This window comes from Pithys albifrons, chromosome 1 (assembly GCF_047495875.1).
Source record: "Pithys albifrons albifrons isolate INPA30051 chromosome 1, PitAlb_v1, whole genome shotgun sequence".
Taxonomy (NCBI): Eukaryota; Metazoa; Chordata; class Aves; order Passeriformes; family Thamnophilidae; genus Pithys; species Pithys albifrons.
The window spans coordinates 78609172-78634789 of NC_092458.1; the positions used below are offsets into that span (position 1 = coordinate 78609172).

Genomic DNA, 25618 nt, shown 5'->3' on the forward strand with positions numbered 1-25618 from the left:
GTTCTTTTGTTATGGGAGAGAACTTCCCTTTGAATTTGCAACATGGTTGCTGAAATGTAAATGGTCGTTTTCTACATGTGAGTCTAGATAGGAGGGAAACTGCGTGTCCAAGGCTTTTTTCCCCACCCTGTAGTTTCTTCTCCTGTTGTTTTCTGATGCAACAACCCAGTCAGTATACATGAGTTTTGCAGAAATTTAACTCAATGTGGCTGTTTGGGTTGGGACTTTTGTCATTCATGGAATTAGTTCAGTCCAAGAATTTTGAGCTGTCACAAGCTTAGTGAAAGTAGAATTCCAAATGCAACATTTGGGCTGTTTCTCAAGTTGCTGAAGATATTATCTGTTTGCTACTTTTTTCTGATTTCTTGGAAACATAAAGAAGATACTTGTCAAAACCTCTGTCATTCCCATAGCATAGACAAGGGTTCAGTTCTTGCGACCTGAAATCTTCTGTAGTAATAAAGACTTGGTGTTTTCTCAAAGTTTGGGTAGGTGTTTTAACCAGAGATAACCAAGGTGCTGTCACAGACATTACAAACTAGTCAGTCAAGCAAATTCAGTTTCTCTGAGATTCTAAAATGAAGCGTAGGTGTTGGGGAGGTAGCAGTAAGGAGCAGAGGTGGGCACTGTGTGGTCCTTCATACCTCTCTGTAGGCAGCACAGATTGCACCCCATGTTCATTAAGTTACCATGTTTCTGTTAACCTCTCAACAATTTGTTTTCCTGACATGCTGTTGGCATGAACAGGAATGAAGAATTACCGTACATGACCACTGTCAAATGGATGTGTGTGGTCAGTCCTGTGAGCCTAAGGGCAGGGGGGTTGTAGGAACAGATACTTGTAATCCTAATGTTTGTGAAATGGATCTGTCTATTTAGCTTAACTGCTCTACCTGTGTGGTGACTGATTCTGGCTATACAGAAAGTGATCAGGTTTCATTGCAACAGTGTGCTTGTGCATCCCCTTGAATAAAATATTTTTGTTACCTACTGGAAACAATGATTTGAAAACTTAGTTCCTCATTAAATTTAAATGAAGGCTGCATTGCAACAAAAAGCTAGCTGGAATCAGAGCTGTTACCTTACAAATATCTATGAAATATTTTTATTTCAGAAAACTTGTTCTCTGAAATGTGTTTTAAACTTATGATAAATATTCATACTACTGTATTACTGCAGAACATGCTTGGTCAAAAACTAACCTAATGTGTTTGTAGCCTAATGTGCTTAACTTAATTTGTTTTTCCTTAACTGGAAGTTAGGCTTGTATTTATGCAGCAGAGTTGATACTGTGTGCTTACACACTTCAGTGGATTTAGTTTTGTTTTTTCAAGGGAATGCTTTGTAACCAAGTTTCTATCATTCTATACATAAACATCAACCTAAATTTTAAATGCTCGGCCCACAGTGAAAGCAGTTAACATTTAGAGTGTCTACTCATGAACAAAACCTACAACAAAGAATCATTTATGTGTAGCTCTGTGAACTGGAAGCGGGTCAGGACTTTTGTTACAATTTATATTGAATTTATGACTTAAATGGGATGCTTGTGCTTTCCAAAAGCAGGTAACTACTGTAAAGAAGAGAAAGCTGGTAAAATGAAAGTTACTGAAATGTAGTTGAAAATAATCTTTTAAGAGAAGGGTTTTTACGTGTTCATAGAAAAAATTGAAATAATTTATAGAAAATATGCCAAGGTTAATACAAACCAACGACTCCAACTGCAGAATTCCAGTTTTTCATAACTTTCTCGTGTATCTTTGTAAGGGTTCACCTGCTTGCTGTATGAGCAGTGTGGCACTGGTCAGCATTCTTGTTTGCTGTTGGTTCTCCTCAACAACCTTTCACTTTACAATACAGCCAATTAAATTTGTTGTATTTATTATTGATGCACATTGCCTGAAGACCAGTGTGCTTGGGACTTGTGCAATGGAAAGTGGTCAAAAACTTCAGCATGGTTGAGTGGCAGCACCAGAATGATGAATGCATAATTCATAAGCTAAAACGTGTAATTTTACTGAGTTTTTACATTTCAGAGTTTTATTATATAATGCACATAAGTTTTACCTTAAACTGTCCCATAGTGAAACTTAAGTAAGCATAACTTTCCAGGGATATATTGCAACCTGCGGTGTTACATGTCCTCCTTTCCCCTCAATACATTGCAGGTGTTCTTCACTGAAATTTTAAGTGTAGTTGTCTTCAGAACAAGCAATAGCCATGACAGAATCGATAGATTTTGCCAGAGCTTCCCCATATTCTGGTTTTGGTACAAAACAGAGTATAATGCTGTCCGAGAGGCACGTGCTGAGTCCTGCATTTACACTTTTAATGCCATGCAATACCTAGTCCTTGGGCAGGTTACCATTTGTCAGACTACAGATGACAAGAATGGTATTTCCAAAACCAAAGTCCAATCAGGCTGAATTAGGTGAGCAGGGGTGGTTTGAAAATGTAGAAGGAAAAGGTGATCCATTTTATTAATTTTTCAAGACTTGCCAGGACTAGACACTTAAGTGTGTATGACTATGGTTAAGTAGCTCTCCTTAATGATTGTTCTTTCAAAAACTTGGGATTTCCCTCCAAGAAGTCCCTGAGTGCTAAACTCTGCTGACAGCTCACTGAATACAGGATTCCCATGGCTGATAGAAGAGCACAGGCTTTGTCCCAGACCTGCAGGGTCTCAGGACTGCCACGCTTGCTTCATCTGAACTTCTCTTCACCTCCCCAGAGCTTTTTTTCACGCGTGTTTGGTTGTTAGAAGTTTTCTCATGATCTAGTGGCTACTGTCTTACTTGTTTTACATTGTTTCTCATTCTGTAGTTGCGTGGTGTCACTGTATTTTTATGTAGTTACTATAACAAGTTTTCTGTGTAGAGCAGCATATTTATTATTTTAGTGCCATATAGCAGAGGAATACAAGCCTGATACAAGCAGGGGCCTTGTAAATTGGAGCATGGGATGTGTTGTAGAGGATCACAGACATGGATTATAGAAAGGGCATGGAGTAGTGGAGATCCCAAGAAGAAAAACAGCCCATAAACATTCTAACTGCTTTGTTATTGAAAAGTTCATAGTAGTCTTTGTTTTTTCTTTAATAATAAAGACTAAGTCACAGTTAAGATTTCAAGCATACTAACAATTAACCTGCCTTTACTTATGAAGTGCATTTCTTTTTGCCCATAGTAACACCTGCTGGATGTTTGTATTTGACTCCTCTGCCATGGTAGTGGGTGGCACTATCACTACTATGTGCCCACACTCCTGCAAGGGTAGGTGCCAAGATAGTTTGGTATGTGCTGCAGACTGAAGGTAGCTTTAGTGCAGGCAGGAGGTGCCCAGGCCTGCAGGCTAAGGAGGATAGAGTGTGGAAACAATGACTGGAAGACACAGGTAGCTGAGGAAAAAAAAAGACATCGCTTCAGTAGGGGTGGACGTTGGTTTCAGGAATATCTGAAGGGATGAGTGATCTCAGAGAGAGCTAAATCTTCCAGTGCTCAGTGATCGCAGCTGACAGTTTTTCCTCAGCCTGAAGTCCTGCTTCTCATAGGTTATATAAGGGTATGTTGTCACAACAGTCCCTGTGTCCAGCAACTGTGATTTGGGTTTTCTTCTAAAAATACAGCCAAGTTTGGGAGTAATGTGGATGGCAGCGTCAGGAATATGTCAGCTGCACTGTCAGCAAGCTAGCAGAGCACATCTGGGGAAGGTGCCATGTAAACATAGCAAGTCTATTCTTATCCAATGTCCTCCTGTGAAATGCTTTTCTATTATTGCCTCTCCTCTTCTTTCCCGTAATAGGTTGTAACATGATCACTGTTTATTTGAACCAGTTTAAGCCCCTCTTGCATGAGGTACCTAACAAAGTACTCTTCCTCCTCCTCCTCCTCCTCCTCCTCCTCCTCCTCCTCCTCTTCCTCCTCCTCCTCCTCCTCCTCCTCCTCCTCCTCCTCCTCCTCCTCCTCCTCTTCCACTCTTTGAGCTTCCCAAACTAAAGATGTTTAAAGGTGTAGGATCCATCAAGAAAAGCATCATGCTGACACTGACAGGAGCCTCCTTGAATGCACAGATTTTAACTGGCAGAAGCTCCTTTTAGTCTCAGTGGTGTAATGGGAACAGTCTTTTACCTTAAAAAAGACTGCTTGCAAAATTCAGCTCTTACTGATTTCTCTAGGGACACTTTCTGTGTGGCAGGTGTTGCTCAGTGAGGTACACAGCACTTTGGCTCAGAATAGTGTAGCATAAGCAAGAATTCTGTATTTCATTTAATTAGTGTTGTCTTCTCTACTCTGCTGTAGGGAAGTCCATGACGTTTACCACCATTCATCATTTTTAATAGCACTCCTAACTGTACACTAACATCCCATGAATGAAAATAGAGGAATATAGAAGAAAAAAAAACAACAGGTCATGCTGAGTATATTCTATTTCTACCAGCTGCAGAGAGGTCACCAGCTCCATTTGACACAGTGCCACCTGGAGATTCCAGCATCAGGTGTTGTGGATTTCTTTTCAAAGGTATTTCAACTATAAAAGAATCATAAAAGAGTTTGGGTTGGAAAGGACCTTAAAAGCCATCTAGCCCAACCCACTGCAGGGACATCTTCAGCTAGATCAGGTTGCACAGAACCCTGCCCAACCTCACCCTGAATCTTTTTAGAGTTGGGGTGTCTACTGTCGATCTGGGCATCTTGTTCCAGTGTTTTCCCGCCTGCGTTATAAATATATATCTAATCTAAATTGACCCTTCTCCAGTTTAAAACTGTTACCTCCTTTACTATTGCCATAGGTCCTGCTAAAAGTTTGTCTGCAAGCTAAAATAAGATTCCTGTCACCATCCTTTTGAAACTGATTTTCTAAAGTAACAATTGACAACCCAAATATCCAAGTGATATGTGGTTCATCCAAGTTTAATTTTGCCAAATTGTTTTGCTGCTTCAGTCACTTCACAAGCTGAAGGGTCTGTTTCTCCCAGCTGTAGATTCACTGATTGCCAGGCCGAGTGAAGGAACTGTGCAAATGGAATTAGGGAAGGAAAGAGTAGGTGATCCTACTTGTAAGGAGTCTGAAAAAGCCCCTCCCCACACTTTGAAATTATGGGTAGGCAGAGCTACAGTAATACAGCAGCCTTTGGGCTGGAGGGCAGCAGCAGTTGCTTGTTGCTTATCTATAGAACAGAAGGATTCTGCTTACTGAGAAAGGGAAGGCAATCTCAGCTCAAGCTGAGAAACTGATCCTTTCAATACCAAGAATATGGGATTTTGTGAAAATCAATTAGTATAGATCATTTATAAGTGGTTAGGTTTCCTTATTTATAAGGGTTTGGATATCCCTCTCCCTCAGTAGAACTTCATAGACAGGAATGAAAATAGATTTGAGCTATTTGGTATAATTCTCAGGATGTGGTGGGTCATGATGAATTATACATTCATACAGAGGTATCAATTAAGTTAACAAGATGAACAAAGCGATCGATGCCAGCTGTGCATCAGCCTGTTGTGAGCTGTAGTTTATTCTTACAGCTTCAAACTCCACAGGGAAACAAGAAGAGATTTTATTTTCTTTTGCAGCAGCAAGGTAACAGCACAGAACTTTGAAGGCTAGCTACCACTGAAGGGCGATGTTTACTGGTGAAACATTTGTTTACCAGTTTATACTGTTAATGATATTTCCATAAATGAAGGAGGAAGTATACTTTGTTAGATATTTCCTTTTCATGTGGAAATTCCTCATTTGCCTTATCCTCTGATGATCCTACAGCAGCAAGCACTGATGGATCCAAAGTTGGCTGCTGCTCAGAAGGAAGAGGCACTAATGGCTTTTTTTCTACCATCTAGAGATCCTAACCCTTCCTTGGGAGCACATTCAGTTATCGCCCGTTGCAGTTAAGGTAAAGTTATGACAGAGCAGAAAAAGTGTGTGATTCGGAGAAAGGGAAACAGTGGAATTACACACCAGTCACCATTCATGAGAAACCACATCCTTAAGCAGTATCTTCAGCTACATATATAACTGTGAGGGTCCCAGACAGGCAGAAGTAAAGAGAACAACGAAATGTAGTCAGTGTTGATAGAGTCATAGAATAGTTTGGGTTGGAAGGGACCTTAAATGTCATCTAGTTCCAATCCCCCTGCCATGGGCAGGGACACCTAGACCAGGTTGCTGCAAGCCCCATCCTACTTGGCCTTGAACATTTCCAGGGATGGGGCACCCACAAGTTCTCTGGGTAACCTGTTCCAGTGCCTCACTACACTCACAGTAAGGAATTTCTTACAGTCTAAACTTGCCCTCTTCTAGTTTGAAGCCATTCCCCTTGTCCTATCACTACATACCCCTGTAAAAAGTCTCTCTCCACCTTTCTTGTAGCCCCTTTAGATACTGGAAGGCTGTAAAATAAGGTCTCTCCAGAGCCTTCACTTCCCCACGCTGAGTAACAACTCTTCAGTCTTTCCTCATAGGAGAGATGCTACAGCCCTCTGATCATTTTTGTGGCCTCCTCTGGCCTTGCTCCAACAGGCCCACATCCCTGTTTATGCTGGGGATCCCAGAGCTGAATGTGGTACAGAGATACATAGTGGCTTTTAGAGGGATGAACATTCACACTCCTGAGAAAGTGTGTAAGATTTCTGCATATAAGCAGGTCTTTTCCTGGATTATCAAGATGGGCAGTACTGCTTTGGCCATCAGTGGGAGGGCCACTATTTTACTTTTTTCAGGAAAAGAGAGCAAGTCAGTGCAAGAAGCGTTCACCAGTCCTGCTGAATAGATTCTAACTACACAGAGGCCTTTGGTGTCTTATATAAGTAATTATCAGAACAAGAAGAATGCACAGGCTGAGGAGTGTTATATTTTTTCTCTTAAACCGTGTATTGTTGATCACTGCTATGGACAAAATTTACAGGTAACTTGGCAAATAAATGGTTTTGTCATTGTACATCCAAAATAATAGTCCTCAAAATTGGCAGTTCTTTCAGAAAACTCTAAATGAGAACTCATTGTTCCTGCTCCCCACCCTTTCCACATCCAAATTTGCTTCCATCTAGGGCTGTTCATAAAGCTGCAGTTCTGTCAGTATCAGAGATGCAGTAATTTCTAGCTCAGGAGTTCTCTGACTCACAGAGCTCCTGCTCACCCTGCCAGTACATGTGTGTGCATTTGAAAGGTTGGAAACTTGGATATGGTAGGCAGTCAGGGGAGTCTGGGACATTGCAGTAGCCTTACTATTCTGCATGTCAGACTTTAATGAGTGAGTTTCCTATGCTACTTCCTTCAGTGTTTCTGCTGCTGCCTGCACAGTGAAGGCTGCAATGGAAATCTGCCTCTTCACTTCTTCCCAGGCTTCATGTTGATCAGCTTTCCTTTGAATATCAAACATGGCATCATAGATTCCTGGGAAGGACTCTCCAGCATACTTGTTGTGACTGCTTGGAGCAAAGATGACATGTCTGTGGGGAAAGAAAAAAAATATAACCATACTAAATTAAAGTGACTATTAATGGAAGGTATGTTCATTGTAGGGATCTTTATGTGGGCTATGTAAAACAGATATGGATCCCAGGAAGATCAGAATTTATTAAATACACAGAAAATCTAGCTGGACACATCTTTAAAAGGACAGGAGCCAGCCCCAAGGGCAACATCTATGGGAAAGGACACAGATTCAGGTCAGGTAGCCTTCGTGGGAAGAGATGACACATTTGTCTAATTAGAAAAAAACCCCTGTCGCACTTTTGAAAAAGAGAGCTCAACAAACCTGTTGAACTAATTTGGCACTGAAAAGGGGAATAAAGCTAGTTACAGGTGTATCATGAGAAATGGAACAGAAACTTCAAAAATATGTAAGTAGCTGAATGATCGTCAGCAGAATGTAAAAAGCAGGGGAAAAATCTATAGGTGAATTAAGAATCTTGAGATGAGAAGTGATCTTATTGGATCAGAACTGCACAAAAGTGTCAATTTTATTTGTTGGTGCAGCATTTTTTTTTCTCAGTAAAGAATAGCTGCAGATCTGCTCCTAAATTGATTTGATTTTAAATGTGAAGTATCAAAGCACATTTGCAGCATGTGAAAGAGTCCTTCCAAATCAGAATAAACATTAAAACTACATTAATAAATGCAAGCAAGTAAAAAATGTTAAAAAAAATCCAGACAGCTCTAAGTGATATCCAACACCTAGCAAGAACTATAGAAAGCCACAATTTCATTCTTCCCAAAGTGTGAATGACAGTTTATCCTAGGAGAATGGAAACGTGATTCTCAGTTCTGCCTGCCTGAGGGACTTGTGGCTTGGCATGAAAGCCATCAATCAGTGAGCCAGATATACCCAGTCATTATAAAAAGGAGGATACTGAGAGCAGAGTGAGGTAGTCACACACCTGACACTGGAAGCTGGCTTCTTGTCAGGTATTACTAATAAAAGCACTGAGTTTCTGGGAAAGACATAGCAGTTAATGATTTAAGCTATTCAGAGCACCTATAGAAGCAGCTAAAGCTGGGACTGATGAGACTCTATGGGCCTTTATCTATCCTGTGCTGAAAGGTCTCTCCCTCTTCAAGCTCTCTCTTCTCTGCTTCTCTCTTCAGCTTACCCTCATTACTCATCTGTTCTCATCCTTGTCTCCCTTTTACTCTACCCTTGTTTCTCCTTTTTTTTTTTTTGGTGCAGTTGATTTTCCACTCAATCCTCACCTTGTGCAGGTTCAAAACACCAAGTGGTAACAGCACTAGTATTACACACCTGCAAGTAAAAGTCACAGGCTATGATGGTGTTGTGGTTTAAGCACAGCTAATAAAACCAGAAGGCCAAAACCAAAGTGGGGAATTTGGCACCATAAGACTGGTGTAGCCATGGGGTTCTCCTCAGGGGCTATAAGCAAAGTCCACTGCTCACTGGATTGTACCTAAAGCAATGTGTTGAGCTATGATTCCTGTATGAGACCTATTCAGCAATTCAATTCACCACTCAGCTGTGAGGTGTTTCACCTGCAAAAATACAGTACCTTAGACAGTGGGTTAAGAAACTTGTTGCCTCACCTGTAAAACTTCCTTCCTGGCAAGCCCAGAGGATCAATGAAAGCTCTTTCTATCAGCATCAACTGATCGTTCATGATGCGCACTGCAACTGGACTGCAGGAGATGAAGACAGACATTTCATACAGTAGGGAAATATGACTCCCCAGTTTCATTTAAACACTTTTCCCTTTTTTTGGACAGAAGAATAAGAGAAAAATATGGTCTACAGTTTGCAAAAAAGATGAGATTTTGCAAAGGGAGATGTTCAGTATATGTAATGCATTGGAATTTCTGTATTAGAAAACTCAACAACGAGATTTCACATTATGGAAAACAAAATGGGAAAGTTTCTGAGAGTGTCAGATATTTGCTTATTAAGTATTAAATGTCACCAGAAAGATCTTAACAGAGGGGAGAGGAAGACTGAGATTTATGTCAAGATGAATAGATTAATAGATAGATTTTGGTGTCCACCCATAAGCCAAGTGTACTATATAGTAACATAGCAAGAATGGGATTCAGTTTCCTAAACACAATTAATGGTACCATACTAGATGCCTAGGAGCACCTGGCCTCCAGTCACTGCTTTCATAAGGCACAGGAGTTCTGTAGGGCACTTAGGTTTGCAAGCATCCTACAGATATCTCAGATACTCAGAAGCATCATTGTCTTCCTTGAAGTGCACTGAAAGTACAAATTCTGGCATCACCATAACACTCAAGTGTAGGTGTCTAAATATAGAGCTCAGCTCAACTTTAGCTTTCACTGCTACCTGTCTTTCCATGTATTACTATCATTTTGGTGTCTACTCAACACTAGCAATAAGCTCTACAGCTCATACTGTTCATCACAGGAAGCATTCTTATATCTGCTAATTTATCTTAGCAGATACTGCCTGTCTCAGAGTTCAAGGACTCTGTTCTACACTAATCAGAGAGACCCCTTGTGTCATCACTCAAAAGAAAGAACTTCCACCCGGGGTACCTAAGGCAGAGGTACATCTATACATATATGTAAATATACATATGTCATATATACATATATAAAACTTTTTTCATACTTACTTTTTCCTGTCGACTTGTTCAAGTCGCCTGTGAAATTCAGCAGCAGCCTTTGAGAAGTTCACCACAGCAGAAAAAAGAGGATCTAGAAAAGGAAGGGCTTTGTGAATAACTTTAGAGTATTTACTGAGCCCTATCTACCTTTTAGTTGCCCAGTGGGAGAAAAACTACATTTGTCTTGCTGATATAATAGCATTAATTTTGTCTTCCATAATGGACTAGTTTCCCTAGTGCAGACATTAAAGAGCTGCACTACTAGCAGTAATACACAAATACCTTATGCAATGAGACCAACAGTAAAGCAGAATGCTTTTGGTAAGGCTTTCATGAGTATATATCTTCCCTCTGCCTGGCAAGATAAAACTGGCTGGCATTGCAAACTGAGACCTCTGCACTTTCCTTTTTAGCAAAGGGAAGCACTGTAGTGTTCAGGTAACAAAAGCCTGACTTTCAATAAAAATACCAACTCTTCCAGAAGGTGCTGGAAGAACAGCAGGATTTTGCTCTAGGAGTGTGATGTCCTATTCAGAGCATAACAGAAGAGAGTGGTATGTATATTGAACAATATAGGTGAAGAACAAAAGACACAGCTATCGTGGACCACAGAGATACACATGTAGATTAAAGCAGCCAAATCCTGTGCTTCCTCCACACTGGAGTTATGGCATAAGAGGTATCTCTGGAACAGCCCTGACCTGGGATTTTGCCTGTTATGCCTGGCTATGTGCAGTCATAGCTGCAGGTGTGGCAGTTGTTTTTTCCTGCCCTGTCTCTGGCAGTACATCCAAGCCATGTGGAATGACTTAGCCAAAGAAGCAGCAGGCCTTCCTTTTAATGGCAGTAGCAGCTGTGATGATTTTCTTGTGGAAGGATGTGTTTAATACAGACCTGTGAAAATTACCAATTTATACAAGTAATTTTTGTAGAATAAGTAACAGGTGGAGATTATGAGGAGAGCTTCTGACCCAACCCAAACAACTCAATTACAAAGAAGGAAATTTTACATCTTGTATATTTTGCCCACAAGTTTCAGAAAACTAGATAGGAAAATTGTATAGGAAAATGGGACATAAGATTTGATCATCTCTTAAATCCAGTCCTCTGTTGGCAACTATTATCCCTTCACTGTTTATAAGTTCATCAACCAGTTTCATGTGACATACTTTCTGTTTCCTGGGCTCCTATTGAAAGCTCTTCTTCAGTGTTGTTTGGTCTCCTATTTTTAGCAAACTTATTTATTCCTCACAAGCCTACATTTACTTCTTATATTACTGTTGTTGAGTTTATGCAATTAGAGGCACAGATTTTATGTATTCAAGCTGTTTATGGACTGGAGCATAGAGAGACCCATGTCACCTTGTGAGGGTGAGAATTCACACTTGTCCACAACCATGGCAAGAGCTTTAAGTTTGCCAGAGGACAGAGTTTTGCCCTGCTGACATCATGGCTATATCACAGCAACAGATTATATTTCAGAAGCAGTAGGAGGGGATTTAAGAGGAAAAAAAAAAGGAAGATCATCTGAAATTATTTAAGAAACTTCATCATGTTCATGTTCACTAGCTATTCAGTGTTGTCAGTGTTGGTTATTTTAGAAAATATCATATTTCTTCTTTGCCCATTTGCAAAAGTTTTTTCCTGATAGCACATGACTACAAATACATGTTTTATGAAAAAAGGTCTCCAGCCTTCATTGTTGCAGAGGAACAGCTGAAATTTGAATTCAAAGGCAAACGAAACCCTTAATCTATTAACTTAAAGGACAATTATGTGATTTATTCACGCTTAATTAACAATTTTCTGACATTCAGTGTTGTCAGTAAGTAATTCTATGAAAATGCTGAGTGAAATGAATTTTAATTTTCACCGTATTGTAAAAGCTACCTATGCCTTTTAATGTACTCTGGTGCAATACAATAAACAAAATTAGTAATTGTAGTTTCATCCAAGAAATAAGTTAAAACTCAACAAGCATCAGAGAAGAGACATGAAAATAATTAAAAGACTGAAAAACATGCCTTGTAAAGAAATGATCAAAATTACACATTGATAAAACTACTAAGGAGAGGTTTAAGTGATATTTGTGTAAAAATAATAAAAAAAAAGGCTAAAAAAAGATTGCCTCTAGATTCTAGGAACAAGAATAGATGCATTGGTCAGAAGGTAGTTTGGTCTGCTTTTAATCTGAAATAGATAAAACCCCTAACAATGAAAATAAATTATTTCACAAAAATTTTGGCAGATGTTCTATTACCGCAAGAAGAATATTCAGATCAAACAAGGCTTTCTTTGTCTCAAGTGGTCTTCTTGCAAATAGGGGTGTCTTTTCAAAATAAAGAATTTTTCACCTAAGCCATTACATGAAGTTTTCAATGTCATTTTCAATTTTCCCCAAAAGCGGATTCAATTTGCGTTACTTCTAATGTTTCACATAACCCAAAAGGCTGCATCTCCAAAAAGCATGGCTCCATCAGATGGCAAATGAATCAGATGGCAAGACTGAAAAATCTTGGTACAGAAACAAGGAGTGAACGTGGCAAGCAGAAAAGCAGTGAGAGACAGAAAATTACTGTGGCAGCTATCCTAGCCTGGGATCCAGAGCTCTCTGCTGCTTCAGACCTGTTTTATATGCTACAGAGCAACATGTTCAAGTGCTTAGCAAATGGATGTATTAATGCAGAAGAGCTAGAGAAGTGCTTCTGTGGCCTCAGGCACTGAGGCAGATGGTAAACAAGTTCCCTGGGGTCAGAGGAAGTCTTTGCCTCAGGAGGAATCGGCACCTGTTTCTCAACTTCCAACCAAGCAGTCACCATAAGCATTTTTAACTTGTCTTCTTTTTTAAGTAGGAGAGTGAAAAGCAGGCTGAGATATCTCTTTATTCTGCATTTAAGGTCCTTGACTTTATTAATGCCTGTAATTAATAATATGCATGAAAATTGTTATAACCCTCTCATCTAGACAATAATGTGCTAAATCTGTGTTATGTTCAGAAAAAAAAATAGAGGCTCTTTATTGTGATGGCAAAATTCAAATGGGAAAGTAAGGAATTCAGTTGCAGAGCTGTAACAGATATGACATGTCCCTGCATGACTAATTAAGTCATATAAGAAAGAGTCTTGTGGCTATTACTCACCAAATGATACTTTGTAAAGTTTCAGCTGTTCTTCATGATTCTTGGCCAATTTATAAATTCTGTTGCTATATCCTTTTAAGGCTTCTCCATAATCTCTACAGTCGAAAGGAATGACCTGGGAATCTGCAAGTTCATAAACCAGTTTGCCTCGTAACTGGGCAATCGTTAGCTGTTTCTTGAAGGTGGGGTCGTAAAATTTTTCCACTAGCTCAAATGTCTCATACACAGTGTGATAAACAGGATAATTGCTGAATTTGTCTGCTTTCTGGAAAAGATCAAACAAATTTGTCTGACTGCAGTTAAGAGATGTATTGATCACTTAACGACTATGTTTTGTACAGTTTCCAAAACAAAAAAGCTATTTGCTATAAAAAGAAATTTACTATTCTTAATTTTTTTGTGTTCATATTAAGAAACTAAACCAATCGGAATTCATGTACTGTTGCATAGGATTAAGTGAGAAGGCTTCCCTCCCTCTGCCTACTGAAGACCTGTCTTCAGTTCCATTGCACAGAGATTGCCTTCACCAAGAGTGAAAACAGTTTGAGGCTTTGGATAGCAAAAGTCTTCAATCACGGCCCCTTTTTACCTTGTGTAGCTATTTCTGAACACAGTCGTGGAAGATTTGTATATTAAGGGACCCACTAATAGCATGGTGAAATGAACTATATACCTTCAATCAGATTCTATAAATACCTTTCTGTGAACTTGACATCCTATAGAACATACACATTGTTGTAACATGTTTTATTCTCCAAACATTTACATTTCTTGCTAAATTAGGAAATGGCACTGATATACAAACCAAAGACACTTTGAAACTTTTTTATTAATTCTGAATAAATGCTTATTCCAGGATGAGAGCTCAGCACTTTCAAACTTCTTCAAGCAATCTGGCAGACTTACCCTATTCTTGGTGTAACGAGCTCTGCCTGATGCAATTCCCAGTCGCTGAAAGTAAGCTTCAAAATCACTGCCTGACCCCAGTTTATTTATTCTACATGTAGAAAAGACAACATCTTTGTGAAAGCACTTACTGAACAGCATGGTAGTAATTTATGCAAAATGCAGATTTTTCAGAGAAATTGAGGTGAGTTTTTCTGGAGGGCACATCAGGGACACTTGTAAGATCAGACACTAGATGAGTGGCAAGCTTAATTACTCAACTGATCTTATTCCCACATGCTGATTCAGTATTCAATACTGCTAGAAATATCTTTTAAAGATATGAATCCTGTTTATGACACTGACCACATTTAGGAAAAAAAATATAACACACATTATACATAGGAGACATAAAATTGTATCAGACATGTCTCTGCCACCTCAAAGCATCAATCATTTATTTCCAAACTAATATGAATTGGGCAGCAATGTATGTAAAGACAGATGTGTTTATGTGCTTAGCACATTCCACAGTAGAATACAAGACATAAGTAATTTCTACTGCAGAAGAGCAGATCGGCATTTGGTACCTACGGGTCACTACTGCTATCTGGTGGAGAGATGTGGCATGGCAGGGGAGAAAATGGTAGAAAAGGCACGTAATATACCAAGTATTTTAAAATAATTACATTTGGTATGAAGTTTTAGGTTTCGACGTCTACCCTAGTGAAGAATTGCTGTTTCTCAGCTAAAAAAGAAAGCAGTTTCTTCTCTTCCAGCTGAAGTTCTTCTGTTAGTATAAATTTCTGCAAGGAACTATTTGTATCAACTGTGAAAGATCAGATCTGGTAGCTTTGTCAAAAGGAAGAAATCTCAGTGAGCTTCATGAATCCAGAAACTCATCTTAACAGGGCCAGAAAGAGACAGAACATTTTGGTCAAATCACACAAAGGGGCAGTTCTGTTTACCTTACATGAGTAATGCCACATGTGAATGAGATTTAGCCCTCTGAGTCACAGGCTGAAAGAGTGTTTTGGAGTTTTAATACCTTGAAATATGAAGTTTTAATACCCTAATATACAGATTTGTAATGTAATACATTTACATCTATTGTATAAACAGCGAATAATTATCACAAGTTTTTTAATTGCCGCATTTTAATTACTGCTCTAGGCAGATTCTTTCAATTGAGCATTTGCTTATCCTAACAATTTGATTTTATCTCATCTAGCTGGTGACTAAATTATGTTTTGAGCTCTTTCTCCACCCTGCTTTTCTTTTGATTGCTTCCAAATTGCTTTTCTACTAATAAAAAGGCCTTTAAAAAGTGTGAGAATTCATTTTACAGCAAGCATAATGTCATCATCATTAAAGAAAAATAAAATTTTATTTTATTTTACTATAAAATATATTGCTAAAGAGTCACCTTGTGCTAAAAAGTTTTGTATTGCTGTCATAAATAGCACATCTCAAAAGAATTCTGGAGAGTAGCCATGCTATGATATGATGAAAATACTGTGAGGGGAAAAAACCCACATATTAAAATCTTACCTTGGATAGCTATTATTTTCAGTTCCAGGATCTTTCTCAAGCCAGCTCTCATAAAGAGACTTATTTTCATAACCCTCATCTGGGCTTAAAATCTGGAGAGGAAAACATTATAATCTCATTGGAAGTACCACTAACTCAATTCATTATCACAGCAGCCCTTTATGGCCATCTGCATCATTCTTAACCAACAGAGTTGCTGCGTGCAGGGAAGTACACGTACACTGTTTAGATTTGTGGCACACATTTGTAGATTCCAACCACAAAAAGCATCTCATTGTCTCTTGGAACCAACCGCAGACAGCAGAAAAGTTCAGGATAAAGGCTCAAGGATACTAGCTGGAGCTCATCTACCATTGGGAGAAGTGGATTCTAGGGGTTTCTATGACTTCTTACTGCCTTAAAGCACTGCGTATGTGCACACACAGCAGCATGCGTAATACCATGGGGCTCTCCCAGCAGCCAGGATGCCCCAACAGCTTTGCTTTCAGCAGGCAAGGGGAGATGACAGCCACAGCCCAGAGGAGATTTGTCCCACACAGCAGCAAAATTCTCTCAATAAGGCTAAACCTAAAATCTGGCTGCTTTTTCTATAGGAAAGCTACAAAGAACTGTGCTAGAAGGAAAGGTCCAAACCAATCATATTACAGCAGTGCCAAGGAGACTCAACCAAGACTGGAGAATCATTGGCAAGACATTGTATGGACAAACGCAGGTCTCATCCTTACCTTAAAAAAAAACAAAAAGCACTGTAACAAGGATGGAAAAGGTAGTATTAGTGCAGTGATCATACTGCCAGGAAAACTATGAAAGAGTATAAATCAATTGATCAAAGCTCTTAGAAAATCTGTGGCAGAGGTAAATCTAAAGACTCCAGCCCTGGTCTCCATCTGCACTTAAAACAACCTCTAATAGTCGTGATCTTTTAAATACAAGATTGGTTATGATGTGTAGAGAATTGGGATTTTTTTTTTCCAAAATAAAAAGCATAAGTGTTCATGTCTATGGTCCCACCATATTGTTGAGACTTAAATTCTGCATTGAAAAATATGTTAACTCCAACTTGAAAATCCAAAGAGCTCTGACCTCAGAGATTTTATCAGTAGCTAGCAGAAAAATTACAACTTTGTGAAATAACTGCTTGGCTGCTGTCATTTTCAGAGCACTTTGGTCAAGTCCTAGGGCTAAAGTGAAAATGGCACATTAATAAGTGCAAGCTGAACTCTGACATATGGGAGCAAAAGCATTCCATGCTCTGGGAAAGAAGTTATTCTGACACCTGTGGTCATGTAAAAACCATTGGCCAGCTTTTTCATGCAACACAGAACACAGTAAAACATATTATTTGCCCTGACTTAGATCCAAATCTAGAATCAGCTTAGGCTTTCTGGTACCTGAAGAAAGATGCAGAGTTCTTTAAGTATAAATGGAGCAGTGGTGATTAGAACAGGGGAATTGGAGCTGAGATATTGCAGACACTGTGTGGTGAAAACCAAATATCTAAACCCTAGCAGTGGAGCAGGGCCAAAAGTTACAAGCAACAGCTAAATGTACCACCTGTATGCAGAGGAGCACACTTAAATGCAGAACTTCTTGAAAGATAACACTTCACATGTACCCTACATTTCTTTTTGGACAAAATTGCTTCACAAGAAGAACAAAGGGAACTTTTGATTTTGAACTGTTTAATTTGAACAGAAATACCTTTCCTTTGGACTTGCATAGTCAGGTGTGAAGTTGCCAGATTTCCTATTGTTTACATCATGCTGCTACTGTTAAAAATTAACACTGAATCAGAATTAATTTTTTAAGTCAGTCCCAAGTACTTTGCATGGTACTTTAGTTGAAGTTTTCTGCTCAACCCAGCAACAGTTGAATAGTTGGCTTAAGATCAAGAGTGAGATACTATTTTTGGCCCAGAGCACTTTTTTAAACTTTATCTTTTGCTGAAAAATGTCTTCCTGGGTAAGTGGCTTGCTGCAGACAGAAAGTAAATTATTTTATCCAGAGCCCTGCAGCACTAAGGATATCGAAATTTTTATGTAAAAAAGAATGCTCTCAGTGTGCAAAGTGTCAGAGCTAATGTTTGGATAAGCACAGCTTCTTCCCCAGCAAGGGTGAAAGAAAAGATTAGGATAGAAAGAATTTATAAGAAAATAAAATGTAGAAAAGAAAGGAAACTCATGGGAATAGCATAGATAAATCTCCCCAGATCCAAACCATGACATTTCAGGTGTTAAAAGTGTACTGGTTTTGAAAATAATTCATGATGAGTGCATCTATTGGGATGGGAGACTGGCAGCTGAAGTCATCCTACCAAGTGCAATCAGATGCAGATTTTTACACTGGACTAAGTCACCTGAGTTCCCTAAATATCAGGGGGAAAAATAGTTTGAGTTCTCTACATATAAAAATGGACAGCCACATTTTGTCAAATGAAGCTCATCCTAAAGGCATCTATTTCTCCCCAGTGCCTTTAAACAGACCCTATATTTCTTAAGTCAGTCAGAGGTGTGTTCTGTTAACTGAGAAGAATCCAGATCTGAGGACAGTGGCAATGGCTCATGCTAGGTGCATAATCTGGTTAACTACTCAGATGGCCAATTGAGTTCCATGCTTTAATGGATCACAATCTTTCGGCCTTATGATAATTTATCCTGAGAGGTGAAAGTAAAGGAGACATGGTTAGACCACTTGTGATCATGCAAATCTATACATGTGGCCTGTTACAAAACCTTTTCAATTCTTCAATCTTTATTATATATTTCAGGGCCTCAGTGAGATACAAAGGAGATTTGTGGGAACAGGCAGAAAAAAAATGATTGCTAACCAGTGTGAAAATTATTTCCTTCAGTGCTTACCACTTTAGAGAATTGTTCAAGTGTTTTATCATCTTGGTTTTATTATTTTTTTTTACTACATATTGAAAATAAGATTCCACTTATGTCAGTGACACATTTCAGCCTTTAAGAATAGTGAGGAGCTGTGAGCATGGACTGTGTACTGCTGATGGGATGTTTTGCAATTGATTTTGATGGGATGGGGATTCTTCCAGCACAGCAATAAAATAAATTCAGAAATAGTAGGCACTCTGATTCTGTACCTCTTTTGTCAGATTATACACCAGTTTGTAGAGAAGAGGGGTGCAGTCAACTCTTAATGTGTAGTTACCTGGAAATAAAAAACAAAGACATGGAAATTTTCCCTTCATGTACCAGGGCATTATCTTCTTAATGGATTAAACCTGCTGTGCCTACTTAGATAAACTTCTTGACTCCAAGGCAAGAATTTAGATCTTGCCTCAGACTATATATACAGAAATAGACTACTTGGTCACACTGCATAAGCTGCTGGCACTACATGACAATGATGGATTGGTTATAGTACGTACACAGTAATGTAATTAAGCCTTCCCATAGTTCTAAAACGGGCCTAACTATCCCTTATTAGCCACAAGCCCTTGTCACTCATACACTTCCTGAAGCTTGCATTAAACAGAAGGCAAGAAATAAGATGTTAAAAATAAAGTTAATGCTTACAGGAAGTGTGCAGGAGGAAAGGCTTTCAGGAAGCTTGTAAGAGGAAAGACATATTCCCTGCATGATGTTTTAAGAAATATTTCTCTGAAGCTACTTTTCTTACCATAAAGAGTACTTTTTCAATGCTTTTGCAGACTGTATCTAGAAGACAAGTCATCTTCTAAATAAGAGACTTGCAAGATATCTGGTATTTTATGTTTCAGAACTAAGTCTCACTCAAACAGCAAGCAAAAAAGATGCAGAGCAATGTTTTCATCTGCTGTCTACTAAACCACTCCTACCCTTTACACCCATGAGGCTTCCATGCTGCCTGCAGGCTGTGCTGAGCTGGATAAGGATCTCATAGCCAAATTCTCAGCTACAGCAGCAAGAGCCTCATCAAAAAAACCCCCAAAAACTATGGCCATTTTTGGGATGGACAGGAATTAGAGCAATCTTCTCTATAGAGCAAACACCTCTGCCCTTAAATACAGACAACAACAACAAAGAGAGGAAGGGTGAAAAGGCTGTAACCTAAAAAACCCCACAAGATCTCAGATAACAGTTATTAGGTTATTGGTATCGTTAAATATTAGTTATCAGTTAATAGTTATCAGATTTTGATATGTCTTTAGACTTTTGGATCACCCTTTACACAGTGTGTACTCACATATCATATTCTAGGACTAGACTGACAATTACAAAAAAGTTCACAATGATGGAAAAAATACTACATAATGCTAATGATGTTTCCAAGAAAAATCTGTATTCGAAAATTGGAAATTAAAGGTACAAAAATGGTCAAAATGATGAACCCTTTGCTTCTTTTCATTGCTATAAGACAATAAATAGAAATAATTTGCTGTCCAAAGTGTGGTATAAATCCTGTGGAAAACATATTATGATAAACAAAATCATCAGAGTACTTGGATGCTATGACTCTATAGGGCATTTTACTCCTCAGTCAGGGAAAAGATGTCCAAGATACTTAAACCAGTACACTTAACATGGTGTTCTTTTCCTTATTACATATTTCTTTTCCAGTTGTTTTACTTTCACATTTTCTTTAATGCATAAAGCAAGAGACATGTTTGAATAATCATGATTTAGAAGAAAATTGTTAAGGCAGCAGCATGTTGGCTGCAAACCAACTAAAAAATATGTGTTACAATCCATGCTGAGAATTTGAAGCAGTTGTAAAGCTATTACTTCGTTCATGAGATCTTCTAGGCGTGAAATTCTGCTCTACTTTTTACACAGCAGGTAGGCTGCATAAATGAAGGAAGAGCTCTAACCCTCCCTATTCCCCAGCTCCAATTGAGCATTTAGAAACTGGGTTTGTCTTTTCTTTCTTTCCCCTCCTTTTATCACAGACAAAATTTTCAGCTGACAGGAATAAAAAGAGTTCTTAAATATGCCTGTTGATATCCATTTTATTCACACACAGGAAGCCCAAATAAGTTGGGTTTGACATGGGAAGAGTAATGCCTTGAATAACTAAGGTTATAACAGAGCAGCTTCACAGGGCTCTTCTGGCTATTCCTTCAGCATAGACAACAATATTATTTTCTGTAATAAAGCTTAGTCTATAATAAAGCTCAGTATAATTTAAGAAGGATTTGTGATTTAGGTCATAGTACAGAGCTCCACCCCAAAAAAGGCCAGTTTCTAAATAGCATTCCTGAATGACAGGTTCTTCTCATAATCTGAAGGACACAATAAACTGGATAATGGTGGATAAGACTTTTTGTGGAACACTCTTCAGTGATTATTTTTCTAAAAGCCCTGCTGTAATACAAACGTAACTCCCTGCTCATAGCGTGAACAGAGGTGACCACACTGGCCAAAAGCACCAAATTGTCTCCTACCCTTACAAAGTGTATGCCCAAGGTCTTGACACAAATTGTCCTACAAAAATAATAAATTAGTGTCTGAAAAATATAATAATTCCACAGGGAAAGGAGCTGGAGCTGTGAACAGAATAAGAAGCAGACTGTCATATATCAAAACTTCAATTGCAAGTTAAAGCTAGTGCAGTTAAGAGAGTGTTGACATACAGAATGCTCAGTTAACTAACGCAGAATACTACACTCCTCCAGACTAGACATTCTGGACTCTAGACATGGCCTGAAGCTCATGGATGGCACTATTTACAAAAGAAAGCAACATGAGAATTTACCTTGTTCTCTCTCTCCACTTAATTCTGTATTTGCTACTCTTAGATGGAATATCACAATACCTATATTCAGTTTTCCAGCTCTGGATGCAATAAATTACACACAAACTATTAAAAATTAAACCTGGGGAGTAAGGTAAGTTTAAAATAAAAGACCTACCTTCTATAGAAGAATCTGTGTTGATGTAAGCAACTGCCCGTTCCTGAAGGATTTTGGCATTTTCCTGGAGTTCCAAATGTGTAATTGTTACTTTCAATTAGTGATATTTAGTCAAAAGCATGTTAAGTGTGCTGTTTTTTACAGCATTGCCTCTAACAACTCAGGATAAGTACTACTATGTACCTTACTAATTATATTGTTTGAGGAGGGGTAAATGACCTGGGCATATGAAATTCACTTCTTCTTCCTGGAACTTAATTTGTTGTGGGAAATATCCACAAGAGGTAAGTTCTGCCTGCTGCATCACACAGGAGCAAGATGGAACAGGAAAATCATGGAATACAATTGCAACACAATAAAATAAAATAAGAGTGTACATGTGTCTTAACTTTGCACATCACGACTTTCTGAACATGCAACATGTGACTGTGAGACCATTCAGAATTCCTCCATGCTTTTACTCCCTGATTATTCATGTGTGCTCCCAGCACCAAACTCAGTTTTAACCCTGATGAACAGAGTACTGCTGTCATTTCTACGCTCTTCCATTTCAAGGAGGGATAAGTCAAAGCACTGAAATTCCCTATTAAAATGAAGTTGACTGTTTTGAGTCCACTAACCATTACTTTCGTGCTAAATATACACACACATCTTGTTTAATTTTTTGCTGGTAATTATGTTTGAATAGATATTCTAATCAGTAAGCGGTATTTTATTAAATCTTGGCTTTGTGACAGATATTTTAATTAGGTTAGCAATTGTTACTTGATTCATTCAATTTAGAACCCAATTAATCATTTGTAAGTCATGTGAACTAAAAATTGAATTAATTGGTAATTGAAAACTACATAACAAAATTAGTATCTTTAAAACAAACAGTAGAGGAGATCCTGAGAAAGAATACGAAGGGAGGGAACAAAGCTGTCTGCATTCCTGAGGCCTTGCAAAATCACATGAGCAGCATAAAGACATTCTTTCATTTATGAGCAATGGATATTGTCTGTGTAACAAAAGATGTTGCCACAGTTGCAGTCTTTCTGTTACACAGAAGACAGTGAATATCATGGGTTAATTTTCCTTGAGATTTAATACATGACAGATCTGGCAGCTGCAGAAAATGGGAATGTAAGCTATGAGGAATGTCTCTAGAGAAACTGAATCTAATTTAGGTGTAAAAGTCTAGGAATGCACATCAATATAAAGAAAGGAAAGAATATCAAAACACTGAGGTTTGAATATGAACCTTGTAGGGTTGCTGCTCCATGAAATAATGAGTGATAGATTACTAAATACCCAAATATTAAGCAAAAAACATTACTGAACAGCAGTAGCCATATTTAACAAACTGAACATAAGAAGAACTCCTAATTTATTTATGACTTGTTCAAGAGAAATTGATTGTTTAACTATCATTTTTTTTTCATATTCCTCATAGTTAAAATAATTGAGTGGGTTTTTGTCTTGACACCATCTAGGTATAGGCATAGATACATAGACAAAGAAGTAATAAATAAAGTTTTATATACAGGTGAGATAAAACTTCAATGCCAATTCTTTAACATCTCTCAGTAAATTACTTCAAATAATTTAAATTATTCTTTCTTCATCTAATGTCCCATAAACCAACAGTAAGATGCAGAGACTCTGTTACAGCTGGGAGCCAAACAGTTTATGGAAGAAAGAACTGGTGCAAATCCAAAGGAATAGAAATCTCAGCTTTGCTAATAGAATTATAAAATCCTTTTGGTATTTGGGAGCATCTTTCTGGGTTTGTTCCCTCCTCTGACACGTCATTTGGCTATATAATTTTGTGGTTTATTGAAATACATGACATTTAATTAAATAGAAAAGATTAAAATATTTTGTTTTATAGATTTTGAAAGCTCTAGCCACATACCTAAATATTACCTTGTAAATAAAATTCTAACAGAAGAATAAGAAAACACATTTCTGTTAAACTGTTCAGTACTACTAAATGGACATAGTTCAGCAGAAATATATTTTATCAGGCAATTTTCTGCCTGTTCTATTTCTGATTTGGATTTTACAGACAAAGCAATGACAACCCTTGTAAGACCTACATTTTTTATTGGGGTTGAACAAATTCTCTTACAAGGTTAGGAATTTAACATGCCCAAGAGGAAAAGAAATAGAAAAGTAGTCAGAATCTCATGCTGAATTTTCCAACATCCTTCTATAAGGCAGGAACATAGCCAGTGATCCTCCTACCTAATTAATAGAGCATCCTATCCCTGAGACTCTACAATGCTAGAATTAGCAGGAGTTTTCAACTATTCACTTATAGATTATCTATCTTTTCATTTGCCCTGAAGGACTGATTTCCATACAAAGAGCTTGGTGTGCTTATGAATCACAGTTTCATGATCTGGACTTAAGTTAAGGAACTAAGTAACTTCTAAAATGGCGAGTTACACAACAGACCAATTTGGGTTGTATACAATGCTGTCATTCTGTTAAATGAAGATATAGATTTCCACATGGACAACACTGAGAGAATTGAATCAAAGTAGACTTTTAAATCTTGGAAGAGTTAGTGCACTTATGTTGTAAGAAGGTAAGTAGGTAATATATATAAATTAGCAGCACCCAAAGGAGCCTGTTTTGCTCCAATTTTACCATGAAGCACTTGATTGCTGTCTAGGAATAGATGCTGGGTAGTGCAGCTCCCTCTAACACCCTTTCAAGTTTTGCTTTACTTTACACTATTTTTTATTTACCTCAGCCCACTCTGTGGAACCCAATAATCCAAATTCTTCTGCATCCCAGCTAGCAAAAATAATAGTTCGCTTAGGTCTCCAACCTGCAATCACATAGTTAAACTTGAAAATTCAACTTCAAGTTTGAAAGTCTAGTAAAAGATCACCACAGCTAATTGAAATTGCTTTTAAAATACCACTTAACTGATATAACAGTAAAAAAGTCCTCTCTAAACTCCTTAGATGAACATATTACTGCAGAGGTATTTCTTCTTAACATATTTTCATTCTACACAACTAAGAGGGTGCTATTACATGGGAGAGGGAACAAATTCAGCCAACTAAGATGCAATGCTACATATGCATCTCTTCAGTGAATTTGCATCTTTCATAATTAGAAATAAAACTTTTTGTAGAAGTGAAGTTAGATGACCACAACAGCTTATGGCAATGCTGTTCCTCAAAGCTGCTGTTTTCCATATCCATCATTTTAAGTCTGTAATAATTGTTACCTTCCATCTTCATTTTACCAAAACTCCTTGCAATCTCTTGCAGAACAGCTGCACCCGTAGTTGGATCAATACCACCAAATACCCAAGAGTCTCTATGACCACCTAAAATAATATATCTGTCTGGAAACAAACATACAATATCAGTCCATAATTGAAAATTCATTTGGGTCATCTTTGGTATTTCCTTCGATTGCATCTCTATTTGTATCAAAAAAAATATGAAGTTTAATACCAGTGCTAGAATTTTATTTTTTAATGTAATCTGCAGTTATTCACTTAATCTACTGAAATACATAACTAAGGACAAGAAATATTTAATAGATACTTTTCCACCTAAAGGTCTTTCATGTATATGACCTGCTACTAAGTATCAATAGTAGAATCTTAAGGTCCCAAATCATTGCTAGCTTTCTGTCCTCTGCCTTGTGTAAATTTTTCCAAAGTTAAAATGTATAAATGATGTAAAGGGAAACCTACTGCAAAATGACAGGCATTATAAGAAACTTTCTCTGACATCTACCATTCTAGCATCCTCATTCAAATATATTCTTGGGAATGACAATGAAAAGTATAATGGGAGGGACAGAACAACTATTAAGGATTACTCAGACTTCATACTATCTGGCTATCTAAAAAACTTTAAGTTCCTTACAACATGAGAACAATTTCATCAAACACAAAATAAAATAAAGAAGGAATTAAAATCATCGAGCACCTGATGCTCACCTGGTTCCACGGCTCCTCTGAGGATGCCAATGACATTGTAAATTCGTGTTATTTTATTGCTTGTATGAACATGCATTCTGACTTTTCTGAAATGAAAGGCAGTATGGAGTGACCATTTCTGATTGAGAAGCCAAGAAAAAGCCAGTCCTAACATATAGGCCAGAGAATTG

The 25618-nt window shown here is 38.0% G+C and overlaps 1 protein-coding gene across 2 annotated transcripts in view; it reads right to left on the reverse strand.

The window, feature by feature from the left end:
* Positions 1-6843: 6843 nt before the first annotated feature.
* The window catches only part of NAALAD2 (N-acetylated alpha-linked acidic dipeptidase 2), a 30371-nt gene continuing 11596 nt past the window's right edge, over positions 6844-25618 (reverse strand). For both annotated transcript variants that reach the window (XM_071555946.1, XM_071555938.1), the window contains 11 exons: positions 25449-25534; positions 24723-24842; positions 24232-24314; positions 21494-21557; positions 18743-18810; positions 15643-15734; positions 14113-14203; positions 13207-13471; positions 10077-10158; positions 9034-9126; positions 6844-7445 (listed from right to left, as the gene is read on the reverse strand). In XM_071555946.1, coding sequence (XP_071412047.1) covers positions 7256-7445; positions 9034-9126; positions 10077-10158; positions 13207-13471; positions 14113-14203; positions 15643-15734; positions 18743-18810; positions 21494-21557; positions 24232-24314; positions 24723-24842; positions 25449-25534 — 1234 coding nt within the window. In that variant the 3' untranslated portion in view covers positions 6844-7255. The remainder of the gene's footprint in view (positions 7446-9033; positions 9127-10076; positions 10159-13206; positions 13472-14112; positions 14204-15642; positions 15735-18742; positions 18811-21493; positions 21558-24231; positions 24315-24722; positions 24843-25448; positions 25535-25618) is intronic.